Genomic DNA, 19,820 nt, shown 5'->3' with positions numbered 1-19,820 from the left:
TGGGGAGCTAATTCACTCTTCTGCAGCTGGCTCAGCCCATATCTCTGAAGCCCTCAGTGGCTCTTTCTTCTCCACCTGGGAAGGAGTTATGCTTATCCACTTTGGAAGAAACATTATTTCCACTTAATGTACCTTAGAACAGTGTGGGATGTTGTTAAATAGGAAACCTAATATGTGAGAGCATGTGCATGGACTGCTTTGCTTGGCCACACGTGGCTCAAGGAGAGCCATAGAGGATCTGCATCCCCTGGGACTGATCTAAAAGAAGCAGCAGCAAGATGGCATCTGGAGGAGTCCATCCATCTCCCTCCCAGCAGGGCGCTAAGCAGCTATGCTAACAGCAGTTGACAGGGGGAAAGTTAATGGGGGTGTGCATTAGCCTACATAAGCATGTTTAAGCCAGTTGGGCTCTGCAGAAATCAAAGGGGTTAAGTTTCCAAGCCTCCTGTTCCAGAGATCGTCAAACCACTCTAAGGTCTCAAGCTCTGTCTTGGGATGGTCACAAAGAGACTTCACATCATCATGGTTTTTTACCTCACTCATCAGTGCAAACTATAATGTGCGTGTGCATGCACGGCTGTCTCTGTATATGCTGCTCAAAGTCATCTTTTAAATTTCTGCCCACTACCCCCAGAAACACAGATCTATTACATGCACAATAAAGGAGTGGGTTATTTCTTTAAACTCAGAAATTTTCAGGTTTAAACTCACCACTAGTCCATCCACTGGTCCAGGTCAGAGTCAGCAAGCGGCTCACCATGAGCTCAGCCAGAGCTTCAACACCAGCCACCTGATAGATCTGTGCCACTGTACTGAACAGTTATGGTGACGTTTTTTCCTTGGCATAAGCAATAGACAATTCTATTGGGCTTAACAACCGATGCAGAGGCTTGAAGCAAATATTTCATGATAAACAACAAACCTGTGTAAACAGTGAATATAGATATATAATTGATGATGGATGCACTTGGGACCAGAGCAAGATCTAGAGAACTTGGTTTTAGGCACAGTATCCAGAGGAAATGCTTCTTCTCCCAGGTTTGACCTCTGACATGTCCTCCAGGCCAAGTTCATTCAGCTCAGCTGTATCTAGGAGGTTAAACTGCCCTAGAAAGCTTGAACCACATGGGTTGGGAATAGGGAGAGGGAACAGGAGGGAAGCCAGACTGGATGAGCAGAAAATCTCTCCTGTAAAAGCTTGCAAGACCTTTGCGGATCATCATAGTGGCTTTTTGTTGTTGTAGTTGCAAGGATCATTTTTTAAAACAAAGAGATAACGTTTGGTTCATTTCTTTCATTTTGGAAAAGGGCAGCTCCTAAGCCCTTATCGTTAAGAAATAAGAGCAGTGTTACATGTTCAAACAATTTATGTGAAGATCCTGCCATTTATTATGGGAACAGCAAGTACAACTGCAAGTCCATTATCATCCCTCCCTGCCTCTGCATGCACAGCATGAGCAAGTGAGGAAGATTAGGGGTAAAAGCAATGGAGCCTGTAAAGTCAGTTACAAATATTCAGTACTTAAAACCCTCTTTGATGCTTCCCACTCTGAAGTGAGGCTTTGATTTGGTCAGCGGTCAGACGTGGACACACTGATTTTTCTCCAATTTACTCTCAATCTCAAAAAATAGCAACCTCTTTTTGTGATCCGATGGCTGAGAAGCAAGTGACCCAACACCACTGCAGTACTCTCCCAATGGCCCCACGAGCAGTGCTGACAGGAGGTGGGCTGCAGAACTGGTACAGATAAGTTAATAATGTTGGAAAGGGTTTCTGGACACCTGCCAGTGTTAAAACCTGTCAGTAATATCTGCTTTTTTACTTAAAAAAATATCACAAGGCAATTGGCATTACATTCTGGTCTTGTTTTCAAACCCACACTTCCTGTGACCTCCGCTCCCCATATCTTCACCCTCCCACTCGCAGCTAATCTCTCCCTGCCTCTCCCCACTCTCCTCTGTTGTTTCTGCAGACAACACACTTATGTTGCTGCGAGTCTGCAGCAGCCGACAGACCATTTCTCATAATAAACCTCCCCTGGCTGCACGGCCAGGCTGGGCCCCACCGCATGAGCAGTCGGGAATTCACAGGTTTCAAAAGGAGAAGGTTTGCTCTCCAGAAAACAATCCCTACATCTCCTGTAGGAAGAGCCCACGCCAGGGCAAGCACAGAGGGCTGGAAGAGGAGAACAGCAGGGAACGGGGTTCTGATACAGCCCTCCATGACATCCCACATGGTGAGTGCTCAGCAGCGAGCCCATTGTGAGCAGAGGGAAGAAAAGCCACTTATTAATGGGCAGCAAGGAAAGGCAGGGCACCTGCTGCAATTACTTAGCAATGCTCAGCAGCCTTTAAACAAAGAAAAGGTTTCTGGGGAATAATTGTGGCCAAAATAGCAATTTAAGGAGCCTCCTGAGAAGGTGCTCCAGTGCTGCCAGCCCATCCCTCTGTTCAGTGCTTCTGTCCAGAGATGTCCTTAGGTGCAGGGGCAAGCAGGGGCTTTGGAAGGAAGGAAGGAAGAGGCTTGTCTGCTGTGCCATGGTGCCTTCTAACCCAGAGCTGCGATGCTCCCACCACAATGGCCTGTCAGGGCAGCAGCAAGTGCCAGCACTGGTTTCAGAGGCAGCTTCCATGGCAGGTGTCCTACAGGAGGTGATTGTTTCCTACACAGAGGCCACAGCAGCAGCAGAGCCGACGCTGCTGCCCCACTGCCCCTGCCACCTGGCAGATGTGGGGCTGCTCCACAGCACAGGGTTGGGGTCCAGAAAATCTCCAGAGGGAGCATCACCTGTCTCCAGCATGGAGGGCTGTGACTGACAGGGGAGGGGGCTGGCAGCAATGTCCCCTTCAACCACCACAGCTGAAGCTGATGGTGGAGAAAGAGACACTATGGCATCACTCCTGCCAGGGATGCTTTAGTATGGCAAAACCAGCAAAGGTGGGGGACAGGGAACCTTACCTGGGAAGACAATGAAATAAAGCAATGCAGCAATGAGACCCGGGACTGATGAGGTGTCAGGGGACTGATGGGGACCCTCAAGGTGTGGGTCACACCCTGCTATAGGCTCAACTGCTTTTGGAAAGAGCAGAGTGTGGAAGGAAGCCACATTTGGGAGCAGAAATCCCATGTGGGCAGCAGAGGAGCATCTTGCTGGGGGAGGAAAAGAGGAATAGAGGAAAGTTGCTGTGCTTGTTCAGCATAATTATGATAATGTCTCCCTCAGCCCCTCCTGCAGCATTCCTGTGCCTATGGTATCTTCCTCCCTCTTCAGAGGGAAAGATTCACAAGCTCAGTTGATATTACTCATTTCACTAGAAATTTAAGAGGGAACCACTTGTAAAGGTGTTAAAACAACAAAAGAAAAATGGCAGAGAGACAGGGCTGCTAGATATTGACAGTTACAGATGTCTTTATCTGCTTGAAACAGAAGAACTGCACAGCGCACTGCAGTCACCGGCACCAGCAACAATGAAAGAAAGAAAAGGAAAAAAGGGCATAATTAAAGGAAGAACAAACCTCTTGGCTTGGAGAAATCTGTGTCCCTCCGCACCTAAGCTCAACTGCTTGCTGCAGGTCTCTGCAGCCCTCCCTGTGCCAAAACAGACCTGTCATGAGGGGCCAACACAGCCACAATGCCAAGCCTAAGTTCAGTGTGGTAAATTTTAAAGAAATTGAGATGTCGTAGAAAAGCAATGTAGCTGTGCAAACAGAAGCTTTTCTCTCTTCTGGCTGTTCTGTTGGAGTCTCAGGTGCTTTGGACAGTGATCAATGAGAGGAAAACAACAGCATTTTCCATCTGTACTTGCTAAACAGGCACATTGGCACAAGCAGCTGCTCAGCCAGGGCATCCCACTGGCATCTTCTCCCCATGAATCCATGGCTGGAGCAAGATGAGTCCGGCTACAGAGGCTTGGAAAATGTACCACTTTATAGAATAAGAAGTTTTGTGCTAGTGAGAGAAGAATCAAAGCGGTGCTTTCAGGAAACACCACTTTCAGTATCAGAACTGTGGTGTCAAGGCACCAAGTGAAGGCTGCCAGAGGGCACAGCCAAAAGTACTAAAGCAGCAAGACACTGAGGAACTGATGGCAGCAGCTTCCAGAACAGTGCTGGCACCCCAACATGTGGCAGGATACAAGGCCAGGCACCTGGAGGGTCCAAAAGCCCTGTCTCTGCAGATGAGAGAGACATCTCAAACTGAGGTCACCAAAGCATTTTGGAACAAAAAAGCCAGCGCAGAGGAAGGAAAAACATCCCCTTATAGGAGTGAGCAGCAAATGACGACTCTGAACATAAATCCAAAATAGACACAAGTCTTTGGGTACAGAGGCATCATGAGGTATGGGAACTCCAAAGAAGGCACATGATTAAACTTCCTTGCCTGAATGGGTCCAGCAGAACCATAACTCAGCAATGTGGATTATACTGGCTACCACACAGCTTAAAAAATGGCCAGATTTCAAAGCAGTCCTGAGTATGCAGCAGGTTCTCACTGAAAATTTAATCCATATTTTAGACCTAGTAAGGGCCTCATATCCTCACCTTAAGCTGCTCTCTGAAATCACCTCCTCAGGAGACAGCTCACGCGCATGCGTGCCTGGAGCGCATCCTTATGTTCAGCCTGTCCTGTGCCAGGGAAGGACAATCCCTGCACTCAGCTGTTCCTGCTACACCCCCCTCAACCTCTTCTCCTTCAGCATCACAGGAAGCACATGGAAACCACTGCAGATAGTGAGAGGCCATGCTCAGAACACTCAGAGGTGCTCCTGAGCACCTCTACACCTGCTGCTTTAACTCACCTCTCTGCTGCTGCTGGTGCCTCACTCACACCAGGGCTACCACCTGTGTCAAAAGCGTGTTGGCAGGGTCAGGTCCTCAGGAGAAGACAGCAGGAGGAGAGGAGAACTGACCTTCCAGTCACAGAGGCTGGGTGAAAGCATGACTGTGAAATAAGACATACACCCCCCGCACGTTGCTGTGGAATCATTCCTCTCATTAACCCCAAGCCTGATCACCTGAGTGCTGGGACTGCTGCTGCCGAAGACTTTAATCTGTTATGGTAGTGCTGGTGCCTAAAGCCGTGGTGAAGGCAGTGCTTGAAACACAGAGGTGTGCCTAAGCTCCCTGCTCCAGTGCTCAACGCCACAGTGTACCTGATGGTGCCTGTGCTAAAATCTGGACTTCTCACCAGAAGACTCACTCTTTTTCCAAAGTGAAGGACATGTGGATCTTTCTCATACATTATCTGCATTACCAACACAATCCTGTAAATACTGCCTCACCCTTTCCATTGGAGTGGTCAGTTCCTACAGAGTATACTCTTTCTTCCCAGATCCTAAGAAGAAGGGGACACCCTCCATGGCTCATTATCCCGGCTCTCCTCCAACCCAGACCTCATCTTCCTCTCTACCCCACAATTCTGGATAAGGGATCTCTGACAACAGGGACTTACATCTGTGAAGTGGTTCAGTGTCCTGGCAGAAGTGAGCAGGAAACTCAGAAGCTTTAGCACCATCCCTGTGGACGTGAGTCCAGTTCCGTATCTCCTAATACATTTTGCAGAATTTAATTCATACAGTTCAGCACATGCTGGCAGAGATTTGCAACAGACAGTTCACCACAAAGGTGCCTCTCTTAGAGAGTTCACCATAATTCCCCAGTGTCTCTAACTTAATCCTGTAATTGAATGGATCAGCAGAATTTTCTATCACTTACAGAGAACAGAAGACTTAAAATTTAACCTGAGTGACCTGTGAGGGCTCAGATCCATAGACTCAATAAAATTCATGGCAGAGAAGGACACCAACACATTTATTTGGCGTCTTCATTACCATTTTTTTCATCCGGTCTTATAATTTACAAGACAGGGAGATCTGACTCATGCCTTTGGAACACTCGGCAGGAGAAGATGCCCCATACATGTTTATACCTTGCTGTCTCTGAAAAGGTCGACACCGCTCATTAAGTGGGTGTCAGTGTTCTCGGGGATAAAGCACCCACACGGCTGGCCAAGAGGTGCACAGTGAAGCTGTGGTGTGCATTGTGTCTCGTGGAGTAGGATGCTATTTCACTGAGGAGGGGCTGACCTGAATATTCACCTTGGTCTCCTTCTGTCTCTGTCATTTTCTGAGGTCCTGTGATGTAAGGCAAATGCTATAACAAAGATGTAACAATACAAACGCAAAGAAAATGTTATAACAAAAGATGTAACAATAAAATATTGGAATATCCAGCATGCTGACTTTACAGTAGAGGGAAGAATGTGAGCTTTGGTTTTTTTCTGCAAAATTCACTGTCATCTCTCTATTCTAGTCAATAGCACCCTGTTACACCACTCAGGCAAATTTCCATACTGAGCTAAAGAATTCACCTAACGAACAGATTATGTTACAATTTGCTTTTGGGATTAAAATCCCTACTTACTGCTCATCTGTTTCCAAACAGTCATGGAACTTGTAGACGGGCAAACCTGAAAAAGAAAAATGCAAAAAACCTCATCCGTTTATACGTTAAAACACCAGAACTGTCTATAAAATGAAAGCTTTCTCCTTGCTCTTCCTAGAGAAACAAGCGAACAAACCAACCAACCAAATGTACTTGAAATCATGAGCGTAGAAAGAAGGATTCTTTTCTATTATCATTGCAGGCAGGATGCAGTGTATATTACCAAAAGGTTCTCAGCTAAGCAGCTCTAAAGGGGTTTGTGTCAGAAACACTGCAAAAACAAACACAGCGTGGAGCTATACAAAGCCAGGGTGGCTGGCTGTGGCTCAGTCCTATTATCCAAGTTAATGATGCTGGGCGTCACAGCTGCACACCCCCACAAGGGTGGGTCTCCAGCAGTGCTGTCCTGTATCCATGGAGCTGACTCAGCCTCCAGAGGAGCTGCCCCAGGCTGTGGGACCAGTGTCCTTCCTTGCCTGGGGCGGGGGGGAGTGGGGCAAAAACCAGGAAGTGCAGGGAAAAGAGGAGCCTTGGTCACAGCTGTCAAGATGGAGCAGAAAGGAAGAAGGTGCAAGTTTGAGGAGCGCTGGGTAGGGAGACTCCTCCCTCTCGCCCCTTCCCAGCAGGAGCCGCTTCCCTGCACCGCCTCAGCCTCCCTCCACAGCTCTACCCAGATGAGTGTCTCATGGCTGGAGGATGGGCAAAGCAAATGCTGAGGACAGCAGCTGGTTTTCTGCCAGAGATTTGCATCGCCTGTGTCTGACACCAGTCCTGACAGCTGCACTTCACGTCTGGTTATAGGTTTGTGCTTTTGCTTCAAGCAGATATCCCAGCCTAAGACCTGATGGTGGTTGAAGTTCCCTGTACGGACCAGAGGAAGCAAAGAAGAAGAAGGAAAAAAAAAGTTAATTTGGTAATAATGACTCTTATTATGCAGAAATTAATAAAAATTGTGCCCATTAACATGCATTTGATGTTTACATTGAATCATACATCTGAAGCCCGCCTAAGCCAGAGACATCTCAGTCATTATTACACTGGTTTTACCAAGTACAGTTCTTGGAAATCCTTCCTCTTCTTTTTCTGGATCCACATCGCCCATTTTCCTGCCTCCTTCCTGGCTACCATGCACAACAGCAGAGAAGGAGGGAGATGAGGAACTGCAGTCAGAGCTCAAGATGGTGCTACAGCAGACAAGACCTCAGGATTCACCCCGCAGCACCGGGCTTCCCATTGCTTTCAGTCTGTGTGAGTGCATTGCACCAGCCTACAGCTACGAGTTCAACAAAATCAAGGCAGCCTGAGGCTGGTGTCATGCTGCAATGAACCAGACCACTGACACCCAGGTGAGAGAGTTCAGAGAATCAAATATGTATTTCTTCTGTAAGGGTTGCAGCTGAGAAAGGCTCTTCTGTATGAGATTTAGAGAGGCTCACTCCTCTAATTCCCTGAAGAAAATCCAAAAGCAGAAAGCGAGACCAACATTGCACTGGTATATTGGCTGATGGGTACAAAATCTTCTGACAAGTCGTTTGCTTGGCCCTGATTGGAAAATATCTTTAATTAAAACACCACATCAGAATCCTGAACCAATTTCATCCCATCTCCGCTAAGTGCTTTGTACAAAACATTAACTCTAAAATCTCATTACACATTAGCAATCCCTGTGACAAACATAAATGATAATTTAGCTCTAATGCATTCTGGAGCAAGCCATTTTTAAGATAGGCACATGATACCAGCTTGCTAGGAGAAGAGGAAGAGTTGAATTTATCTGTCTCTTTATTTTTTAAACAAATGGCTCTAACTGGCTCAGCAATGTGCTGCACAAATCATTGTCATGTGTGGATCTGACAGTACTTAGCAGCTGTTTAGCCCAAATCTGGCACTTGAGGCTGGGCTGGATTTTGAAATCCCACCAGCAGTGCTGAGCTCCCAGGTCTTTAAGCACTCAGGGGAAGGGGCCTGGGATGGGGAAGGTGAGGATGTCTCTTGATTTTACAGGACGGCAGGGAGGGAGATGCATCCAGAGACTGCAGGTGGCGTGGGCTTGCTCAAAAATGCAGGGAGGAGCAAGGGAAAGGTGGGACTGAATGCCTGCAGTCACTCCAGCTGGCTTCTTAGGAAAGAAGCACGAGGGCAGAAAAGGCAACACCTGCAGTGGTGGTGTGATCCCTAGCACGAGTAGGAACTTTGCAACACTAAACGCTGCACATCCCAGCCAGGACAACAGAGACACTTCAGTGGATAATATTTATAGTAAGTACAAGAACTGTCTTAACAGCACTTCTAGGCCAGAAGAACGGTAGTGGAACTAACGTTATTTGCATTTCTTGTCAAAAATATATTAAATATCCCTTCTTCGATTAGTAACAACATTTTCAGCCTCTCTCTAGTCTTGAAAATGACCTTTCTAAACTCCTCAGGCTGCACCTTGATCAATTTTTCTGCATGCAGGTGAGTACATGGGCTGTTAACTTTGCAAAATGGGGAATTTATGGTTATTTACTACGGGATTATGAAACATGTACATAATAGACATTATACAGAATTTTAAAAACAGGCAAACCCCAACATTTACACCAAATACCACCTACCAGATTCAGTAATTTCCTAGAAATCTAGAGCTGGAATCACTTTTTTTTTTTTTTACTGGCTGAATTGAAGTTGATGAAGTTTTCAGTGAAGGGAATGCTTTTCCCTCATCTGATCTTTTCTAGCTGCTCTAGAAATCAGACAGATTATTTCTGATTAAATTTTGTTTGGGCTGAGGGGTGGAAGGGAGCAGATCTTCAGAGAAAAACGTGTAAATCAAAATAAACTTTACTTGGACAATGCACTTCTCTCTCCTGTAAAAAGACTTGAAAATCTGCATTTGGTCTAGCAAGGAAAAAATTCCCCCTAAAACTTACTGCAGGATGAGTGCAATTTTCAACCAGCCCTTCTTTCAAGCAGCCATCTTGCTTTTCTTTGCCCTACAAAAGTGAAGAAATTATTTCTACCAGTTTAATGGGTGCCGATACAAGTTAGCTCCATGTGCTCCTTCTTGTGTGGCAGAAGAAGGAAACTAACCACATTAGATTAAAAAACAAACAAACAAAAAACAAAACAAACAAAACAAAAACAAAACGAAACACTTCTTTTTTTCCTTGCAGCTGAAATGTCATTCTCTGATTTTCTCTGTTTCCAGTCCTGGAGAAGTTGTCCACCACTCTGTACTGGGGCTGCTCCTTCCCCTTCCCAGAGCTCTGCAAGATGTGTCGAGTCCAGCCATCTCCATAGAGAGATCTGCTAAATACTTGGCATTTCACTTACCTCTGTTCCAAAACACCTGAAGGCTACCACACAGATTAGACAACCAAGCTCTGCTTGAGAGTCAGAAAAAAATTTAGAAGCCCCAGAGGAGGTTTTTGTGAAAAGGCAACGATCTTGCATGTAGGGAAGCTGACAGCAGTTGGGTGGTGGGTGGTTGTCTGGGTACTGCAAAGCCAATAATTCCTTGATTTTTACTGCTTAAGAATAGTAGCTTGGGGTTGCAGCTCTCCCTGTGTCTTAGTCTGCAGTTAGACCAATGTCAGATTCTTTAGAAGACGTTTCCTTGAATCATAGACTATCCTGAGTTGGAAGTTACCCACAAGGATCATCAAAGTGCGACTTCTGGCCCTGCATAGGACAACCCTGAGAATTCCACCATGTACCTAGTGGTGTTATCCAAACACTTCTTGAACTCTGTCAGGTTTGGTGTTGTGACCACTTCCCTGGGGAGCCTGTTCCAGTGCCCAACCACCCTCTGGATGAAGGACCTTTTCCTCATATCCAGCCTAAACCTTCCCTGACACAGCTTCAGGCCATTCTCTCGAGTCCTGTCACTGGTCACCGCAGAGAAGAGATCAGTGTTTCGTCCCTTCTTCCCCTCATGAGGAAGGTGTAACTGCAGTGAGGTCTCCCCTCAGTCTCCTCCAGGCTGAACACACCAAGCAACCTCAGCTGCTCATCATATAGCTGTTCCTCAAGGCTCTTCACTGTCTTCCTTGTCCTCCTTTGGACACTCTCTAAGAGCTTTATGTCCTTACGTTGTGTCACCCAACACTGCCCCCAGCACTCGAGGTGAGGCTGCCCCAGCTCAGAGCAGATCAGGACAATCCCCTCCCTTGCCCAGCTGGTGATGCTGTGCCTGGTGCACCCCAGGACAGGGTTGGCCCTCCTGGCTGCCAGGGCACTGCTGACTTGTGTTCAGATGGCCAGCCACTGGGATTCCCAGGTCTCTTTCCACAGCACTGCTCTCTCCAGACTCTCGTTTCCCATTCTGTGCATACATCCAAGTTTGCCCCATCCCAGATGGGGAATCCATCACTTATCTTTGTTAAACTTCCTAACAGCTGGTGATGACATACCCTCTAATTTGTCTTGGAGACTTTCTGTCTAGCCCACAGTTTTTCATTTCTTCACTTACAGTAAAGGTTTCCTGAATTGTTCCCTCTCTAGACAATTTGTCTTCCAAACCATCCTGCCATATTACCAGGTCTCAGCATAATGTTCCTTCCTCTTGCCATACCAGTGTACTTGCCTCAGATACCGGACACTTTTATAGTAGACTAAAAAAATCGTATTTAGTAAAACTTTCAGTAACAAGAAGCATGATGTCAAGGCAGCTCTGTTGCTGTAGCTGCACATGTGTTAGGTGTTAGCTGTACTCTTTCTCTTTTCTGGGTTGAAATCAGTACTCTGGGTTTCTAACAGAGTTCAGTCAAAAAATCATTGCATGTTGTCCGCAGAAGGGGTGGGGAGTAATTTGGGGTGATAGCTACTTTTGTCCTCAGATTGGCCCTTGGCTAATCATTAAATCATGTCTGCAGGCTCTGCAGAATTGAGTCCATTTTGAAGAGGACCAGCTTGATAAACGCTGCAGGATGGGAACAGGAGCTGTGCTTAAATTTTTGTTTGGCAGTGACAATCAGCATTATCAAGTGATGCTTCATTAATCATGTGAAGAACTGAACAACACTTGCTTTATTTGCAGTCTTCTGCCGCAGTTATGTGCAGGCCTTGGTCCATATAACTCCAGTCTTAACATTGTCCTTCTGTGGCATATCTTAATGAAAACTCATCAAGGCCTTCGACTATTTGTGACATGCTTCACAGCTCTGCCTCCATACCTGTGTCAGCATGCATACCTAGCTGTGTCCCACACCTGCCTGGGACTTAACCTCCCTTGTTCAAAGGCAGCAACTCAGCCAAGGTAGCTTAAAAAAAAAAAAGGTTGAACTTGTTCTACTCCTTAGTTCAGCTTATCCTTGTAGGAAGTCACTGCCTGTGTACTTTGTACCAATCACATGCTCAAGAACTACATTTGGTTCACATTAAGAGGGATTTTCTTCTCAACTCTGCCCCGGCAGAAAGCACAAGTTTCACTTGCTGTGGAAGAATCACTCCAAAAATAGTCCACTACTTCTTCAGCTTAAGAGTAACCGAGTTAGCTGTTGGAGAGAAAACCTACAGCTACAGGCACTGAGCATGCTGGAGCAAGGCAGAGGACAAATGGGAACCTGAAAAGAAACATGGTACAAAGCAGGAGCAAAAGGGACAGGGGAAGTAAATTGGGATGAGAAGTCTTGGGAATGCCAGGAAACAGATGCAATGACAGACAAGAGAGAAGCCTGGACAGCCCTTTTTCATGGGCTCTCAAACCCACATGGAACAGATACATCTGGAGGTGAATTTGACCTGGGCAGATCAAACACAAATAAGCCCTCAGTTGTGACAGATGAAGTAAATCTCACCTGGCAATGGATCCACAATGATTAAACAACAGCTGCTGCAGACTTGCAGCTCTTCATGCACACTGTGGTTCACCTGCAGCCTGCTTGTGGTGACACTGCTCCTCAGTGCCTCTTCCAACTCAGCTTCCCTAGACTTTTCCTGGGGGTGCCTTTACCCTGTTCTGCCCCTTTAGGATGTAGCTTCACCACTTAGCTGCCACCTGGGGAAGGGAGGCATGAGGCAGGGACACATCACAGCCAGCTGGAGCATGGGCAGCCCCATGGGACCAGCCTGGACATGCCCAGCAGCCCTGGCAGCCTCTTCCCTCCCACTGAAGAAAGTCAACGTGAATGCATCAGTCTTCACAGGTTAACCATTACCCAGGTAGAAAACCAGGCACGTCCCATTACCCTCGGGACTTCTGCTCTCTGGTCATCTCTCTCCCTCTTTGCTTGACCAGATGCTGTTCTCTGTCAGCCTCATTTCAGGAAGGAGTCCATGATAGAACAGCCACTAGTGCTGCTGGAAGCAGCTGGGAAGAGAGGTGCGGGAAGTGGGAGGCCTGTACCTACCCACAGAGATTTGTGCTCCTCCTGAGGAGTGGCTTGTGGGGATCATATTCCAGCTCTGCAGCTCTTGCAATTTCTGTGGCATCCTCTGCATAGTCTCCTGTGGCTGGATGTGCTACATGGAAGAAATTCCTCACCCCACTGGCTGTTCCCAGGCTGTACCTGTTCCAAGGACAGGCTGCCGCAGCTCAGGTGTTTGTGCCGTCCTTTCCAGTGACCGGCATTCACAGCGATATGTGTCTGCCTATAAATCTGCCACCTGTGCCTGGTGCCATCAGAGCTCTTCCAGGAAAGCCCCGTGCCACGGCCTTGCTGCCTAACGCTGCCCTGTAAAGGGAGGCTGGGACAAGACCAAACGGAGTCATGCACTCTGCCGCGGGCAGGGCATCCCAGGGCTCAGAGCGCAGCCATCCCTGCGGATCAGAGAGGCTGGCCCACACGGGAGCAGCAGGGATGGCCACTGGCCATGCAGGCATGTCCTGTAACGGGGTCGGCTCCCGTGTCATCCAACAGAGCAGAGCAAGGGCACAGCCACGACCACCCAGAAAAAATGCAAATAGTCTGCATCAGCAGGGGGAAGACAAACATAAGGAAGAGGAACGGGGTGTGCAGCAGCGCCTGGCGGGATCAGAAGCAGCGCTGCTTTCACACACGTTTTGCTTAGCATAAAGCCTCCTCTGATGTCTCATGACTATCAAAGGCTTTGAAATTCACAGGAATTTCAAGGAAGGCAGAAGTTCATCCAAAAAGAGAGAAAGATTATATTTTCCCTCCCACCATATTTCCAGCTTCCCAAGAATTTTCCTTTGAAGACTCCACTGCTCCCAGAAATGTCTTTATGATGTTTATTAAGTCATTTCCCATACAGGATCATTGCTGTGCAGCGCAAGCAAATGGTAGAGGCTCAGAAAGCAATGTATGGGGCTGAGGACTAAGGATGTGGGTGAGCTTTAGCTACTCAACAAAACCAAATCATCCTACCACAGTGCAGCAGCATTGGTTAGAGGCAAGTGTACCAGATTGTCCCTTAGTGGAGGGAGAGCGGGGGCTTCCTGAGCGGCTGTTTGACCCAGCAGTGCCTCACTGCTTCCATGCTGGCTAAACCAAGAATACAGATTTGAGCTATGGGAGAAACTGCACTTCTTCAAACTTTTTCTCTCAAGTACGAGCCACTCCCGTCTGGAAAAGAAAACACCTGCTACCTGCCTGCAGCAAGGGAGAAGTGTCTCACAGCAAGGGATTTTAATTTCCAGCCCCCGGACGGGGACTCCTCTCACTGGTCCACTCTGATATCTGACCACCAGGGAATAGATAAGCATGGGGCAGACTGCAGAAACTGAGATGAAACTGCTCCTTTCCTCTGATAAGAGGGAGCTGATATTGAACCTATTAGTCAGATTATGGTGGATCTGAATTTGTTTCCCCTTGAGCAGCAGCTACAGAGACAGAATAGCTGGATTAAGTTTCACTTTCCTGTGTAAAATTACTTAACAGAGCAGATAAAACTTAATATTTGTGAAGGCTCATGTGTTTCCCTGAGACCTGATCTCAATAATGTCTTATGAATGCCTTGCTGATTGTTTAGTGAATTATTTTTCTTTCTCTCAGACTGTTAATAATAAATTATAAGTAGAAGGAATGTACAGACTGCTTGAAATAATTCCTTCAATATGAGTTCAGCTGCAGAACTCTGTTTTGCCTTCCGCTACCTCTGAGCAAGTGCTTTTCGATGAGGATTTTGGGGCAGAGGAGTTCCCCCTGTTCTTGTGAGATAGGAAGGCCCTAGGTATCTGAAGGGCAATGAGTGAGCTACATTGGGGAAGCTCAGCTTATCTGTGAAATACATGAGGTTTCAGTGTAAACCTCTGTTAGAGAGGCTGTGTGTGTACATTGTTGTACACCTCTCAGATGGACTTTCACTTGGCAAAGCAGAGGCAGGAGGGGCAGAAGAGGAGGGATGCTCCCATTTCAAGGCTGTGGGAAAGTGCTCAGGATCTCACCATCTACCTCACCTGCCGTGGGCTCTAGGAGATGTTCAGCGTGAGTCACATTCACCTCACACAGGTTTTTGCTCTCTGAAGGGTTCCCATCCAACCAAGCCACCTACATGGAGAGCCCAGGCAGATAACAGAGGAGGAGAAAAGTTCTTGTTTCTATCAGACTTTTCTTATCATCTAGGCTGAACTGCCCTTATTGCTGCCCACGTCCTGCAGCTGACGAGGAACAGGAGCCTAGCTGAGAAACCCAGATCAGGACTAGAGTCAGGCATCCCACTGCTGGTGCCAACAGCCACCCACACAGGAATGTTATGTGGATGGGTCTCTACTAGAAGCTATTAACTACAAGAGGTATTTCCATATTAGTCATGAGCTATATATATGTATACTCTATTATATTTATATATATATATATGTATTATAGAGTATAATCCACAGGTTATGAAAGTCTGTCCCTTAGCATAGTTCACCCTGGAGGTTTCATGGATCATTTCACACATTTCAGTGTTAAATAACAACCTGCTCTGTATCCATAGGCATGATCCATAAATGCATCAAACTCAGCTACCCCAGTTACTCTCAGCAGCACTTTGCTCACAGGGGGAGAAACAGAGCATTAAAAGAAGAGAGAACACCGGGAGAGTAAATGAAGGACAGCATGAAAGACACAGGGGGCTAGGATGTCGGCTGCATTTATAAACTTCCATTATTAGCCTTCACCTTCATCCTTGCCACTTCCAAATCAAAGTGCTTTCCCTTTAAATAGTGCTATGTACCCAGGGGAAGCCACGGAAAACATGCAGTAGTGCACTTTTCTGCATGCAGCCAAGCCAGCCCATGCCTTGCATTCAAACCACAGGCAAACAGCTTTCGCCAGCCCCAACATGCTGGCACCGCACACGGAGCTTAAAGCCGAGTGAGGACATTGAGGACTTTGCACTCAAAGGATCAGCCTCTTGAAGAGGTAGGACGGGCACAATCCCACCCCGCAGTGTGGGCACAGTGTAGAGAAGGGAGGACAGGAGAGGCTCTCCGTGCTGTCCCCAGGAACACAGAGACATGGACGAAGCCAGCAATAATCCCACGTGCTCCTCCGCCCAGTCGCTGCACACCAGCCCAGCTGTAGTGGCCGGGGGTGGTGTGCACGAGAGAGAGTGATGTGCAACTGAAACCTTGATGGGGAGGGCTAAGATAATGTTCTTTAAATCAAAAACAATTCTGCAGTTTTAACAGGGAATGCCGAATACAGAAAACCCACTGAAAGCTTCCTAATTACTTGCACCAAGTGTTTGGGCACACATACATCCACAACAGCACTTATTCCACTGGTAAGGTTTGCAGTAAAACCAGTGTCCCAGGTTCCCCTCTGCCCAAAAGGCAGCCCCGAGGCACACCAAGGCTGCAGATTGGCTTGGAGTCTCAAGTGAGGAAGCATGAGATGGGCAGGTCAGCACTTTTGGTACTGCTCATTAGAATGACTCACAGCTTGGATCCAAAGCCAGGTAGATGAGGATTACTCACTGCTCCTTTCAGCTGATCAAAGCTCACCTCCATCCAAAACCTGAGTTAGCAATTGTCGCCTTTGCAGGCTACAGAGTAGCCAGACCTGCAGCAGGACTCATTACCATCATTTAGGGTCTATAAATCATCCCGTGGTGGAACACCACAGAGCTGCAGATGGGCCAGGAGGGATGATCTGGCTTCGCTGCTCCATCTGCTTTCTCTATGACTCCCACAGCACCCACCAGCTGGTGGCACATCAGCTTTCCACCACCCTGCGCAGGAACTGCAGCTCCCCGCACAGGGAACAGCCACGGTGTGGGTGGTCCCCAGGCCGGAGGCTGCCAGGCTTTAAGCCACCGAGTGCCTTTGCGTCACAACAGCCATTTCTGTGAGCCAAGCTGTGGGTCTGCCCTTCTCACAGGGCCCCGAAATCACCAAGGTCATTTCAGGGGAAAGCAAGCTCCAAGGAAAGTGTGAAAGAAAGACATCTATGTCCTCAAAGACACATAGGCACCTGCTGCTGAATGAAATCAAGGGTGAAGTGGGTTTTCTTCGCACCTTTAAAACCCAGGGTGTGGATTCCTGCCAGGCTGGCACCGGATCCTCAGATACAGCACACACTGAGGACTGAACAGCAGAGCCCCAGAAAGGTTCTTATGTGTCATCCCAGGTCTGGCAAAGAGGAACGTTACAAACACCTGAGGTATCACAGCTCCTTTATCTCTGCTCTGATAATGAATGATTTGGCCTTAGCTAGTCTTCCCCACCTCCTAATCTGCATAAACCCACCATTTCAGAAGCAGTGTTTTTGGTGCCGCATTGCTGACTCCTGCAACTTGGGCAAAATTGCTCCAGAAATCAGAAATTTGTAGGTGAACATTTATTAACCTTGTATTAAGCTGTGTGGTCATTATTGCCCTTGTGTTACACCGTGAGCTCACCTCTACAAATGCCTAATCATGTCTGTACTTTCATCACACTGGTGTACTAAAATAGCTCCCATATGGGAAAAGCATGTTCATGGTTAATTTTCTCTTTCCCTAGTCATACTGCTTGTACATCTCCTTCTTTTGTTGTCAGACCTGCATGGCACCAAAGCATTGACCTCTCTTATGCTTGGCAGGGAGCTAAAGAGCATTTCTGTATTTCCTCACATTGGTAACGTCCTTATTCTTAGTGTTTGGGATGTTAGAAAACAGGTGGAGAAAGAAAAGGAGATTTCTGCCAAAAAAAAATGCTCTTATTCTTAAAAAAAAAAAAAAAAAAAAAAAATTAAAAAAAAAATCATCATGTTTCAGGCATTAGTTCAGCCTCCAATTATTAGGGAGATGGCTAAGATAACCCTATAACTAACAGGCACTACAGCTGTTCATTGAAAGATCATTGAGCCTCACTGTAACAAGTCACAATAAAACAGCATATTTATAAGGATGTCTTCAGAAAAAAATCAGTAGGGGGGGGAGAGAGAGAAGGGAAGAAAACATGTGACCAAAAAATGTAATTAATCTGTGGAAGAGCAGGTGACAACTTAAGAAATCCAAGAATGATGTTTTTACAGTCATGAAAATAGCACTGAACACTGCAGGTCTGCATTCAGGCCACCAAAAGAGAAATCTGGTGAAGCAAGCAGGTGGGGCTGACTTTAATGCAAGGAGGAAGCGTCTCTGAAATTATCAATTTTCTTTTCAAAAAGATTCTTGCAGCAGGCAAGGATCAAGTAATTACTTTGCCCCTGTTCACAAGATATCTCAGAATAGTAACAGACCACACACCCAGGAGATGATTAAAGGAAGTCAGGGGTCAGGAACACAGAAAAGCTTGTGATACAGAAGAGAAGATTTGCATGGCCATTAATATTTCATGACTTACAAGCCATGTCGCTCAGAACAAATATCTGCACAATAAAGTAGAACTGTCTGCCATCAGGTTGCATATTTCAAGACATACCTGAGTCATAAAGGTATTATTTACATGCCTTTACCCACGAACAGAATGCAAAACTGTCTGTTACCATAGGGGAACATGGAAAGCCTCTCTGAAGGCTCAGCAGGCTTTAAGTGGGGCCTCTGCCCTCCGCTAGACCTCTGCATAGAGTGGGTTTCAGCCTAAAAGCAAAGCGTAAGTAGCATTTTTCATACTGCAGGCCTATTAGGTCCACTAAAAAGGAAAAGAGCTGCTGCACTGTCACTATGTCTCTTCAGCCTCCACTCCAGCCCATGAAACAAAAGTGCTATTTATATGCCAGTGTATAGGTAGCAGCACAGACAGGAGATACTGTATTCTCTGCCATTATTCCCATTTTAGACACATCAAAGCTGGTAATTGAATTTAAAAAAAAAATCAACAAAAACAAAAACCCAAACCATAAACGACTACTTTTCTCCCAGTGAAAAGAACAAGATGTGTCAGGGGTTAAGAAGAAGTATTTCGTCCCAGGATTTTGGCAATTACGCCTGGTGAGATTTCATTCTGGGAAAACAGTTTATTGTGGTGGCGTAAGCAGGCCCTTTCCTCACAATCAAAGCTAGGAATTTTCCCTGCCTGCACTTGCCTGTATGTGGCTGGAATAAGCAAGTGGAGCGAGTGGTTGGGCTGACTCACCAGCACAACCGGACTCTCCTGTTGCTGCCAGCCACCGATGGAACTTTTCTCCTGCCTTTGCACCTGGGCTCTCCCTTTCCCAACCCGTTATAAGCAGCGAGGCTTCTGACTTGAAAGAAATGCTGAGAGCCAGGGTGACATTGCTAAATTGCCCAAAGGAATTGCTCAGAGGAGGGAGGCATGTTAGCATTGCCTAACAAAGCTGCTGCTTCTCTGAGTCTCTGTGCTCTGTGTTGTGAAGAAAGAGGTGAGAAGAAATGAGAAGTTGTGGGGAGGGGGGAAAAAAAAAAAAAAAAAAAAAAAAAAAAAAAAAAAAAAAAAAAAGCTCTGCGCCAGAATTGCATCCACTGTTCTACTGACAAGAATAAAAGTCCTTGGCTATAAAAGAATTTATAGCCAAAATGAGTCCACCACCACAGGGCTTGATTTCCCTGATGGAGTGCTTTGCAAATTACTCACATGAGCAGCCCCACTGAAGGATTCTTCCACGTGTACAGTCTGGCTCACAGTGATTAGTGACAGCAAACTGCAAGGGGAAAGGCATGACGAGGGAGAAGTTGCTCTAAGGCAACATTACTTATAGCTTCCCTCCCTCCTAAAAGGAGTCAGGTGTTTTGCCTATTTCATTCATTGGCTTCACCTTTGTTTTAAACCAGGTGCTTGCCACAGTAGAAATCATTTATTTCAAGGTTCCTTCACACCGAGAAGTCTGAAGACATCCAGAGCAGGTGAAAGTCCTACTTCATAAATATAATTTATTATTATCATTGTGAGGTACATGACAACTAGTAAAACACAGTTGTTTACTTCACCAAGATAAAATTTTGGAAGTCTTGACTGAGGAGGTAAATTCCCACTTTTCTACTATACTGCTGTTGGCCAGGAGTATTTGGTTGCCAGCTGTCTTGCGGCTGAGTGTGACCAGGGATAAACTAGTAAATGTTG

At 46.6% G+C, this 19,820-nt stretch overlaps 1 protein-coding gene across 1 annotated transcript; it reads right to left on the bottom strand.

Moving 5' to 3' along the window:
- Positions 1–6,547: 6,547 nt before the first annotated feature.
- Positions 6,548–12,868, bottom strand: LOC120750012 (uncharacterized). The gene is made up of 3 exons (XM_058419688.1): positions 12,782–12,868; positions 12,226–12,364; positions 6,548–7,306 (listed from the first exon to the last, which is right to left on the bottom strand). The coding sequence occupies exons 1-3, from the start codon at positions 12,866–12,868 to the stop codon at positions 6,708–6,710; spliced, it is 825 nt and encodes a 274-aa protein (XP_058275671.1). The 3' UTR covers positions 6,548–6,707.
- Between the last annotated feature and the right edge of the window lie 6,952 nt (positions 12,869–19,820).

This window comes from Hirundo rustica, chromosome 3, assembly GCF_015227805.2.
Source record: "Hirundo rustica isolate bHirRus1 chromosome 3, bHirRus1.pri.v3, whole genome shotgun sequence".
Taxonomy (NCBI): domain Eukaryota; kingdom Metazoa; phylum Chordata; class Aves; order Passeriformes; family Hirundinidae; genus Hirundo; species Hirundo rustica.
The sequence above is the reverse complement of the archived record's forward strand: the minus strand, read 5'-3'. Positions and strand labels throughout refer to the sequence as shown.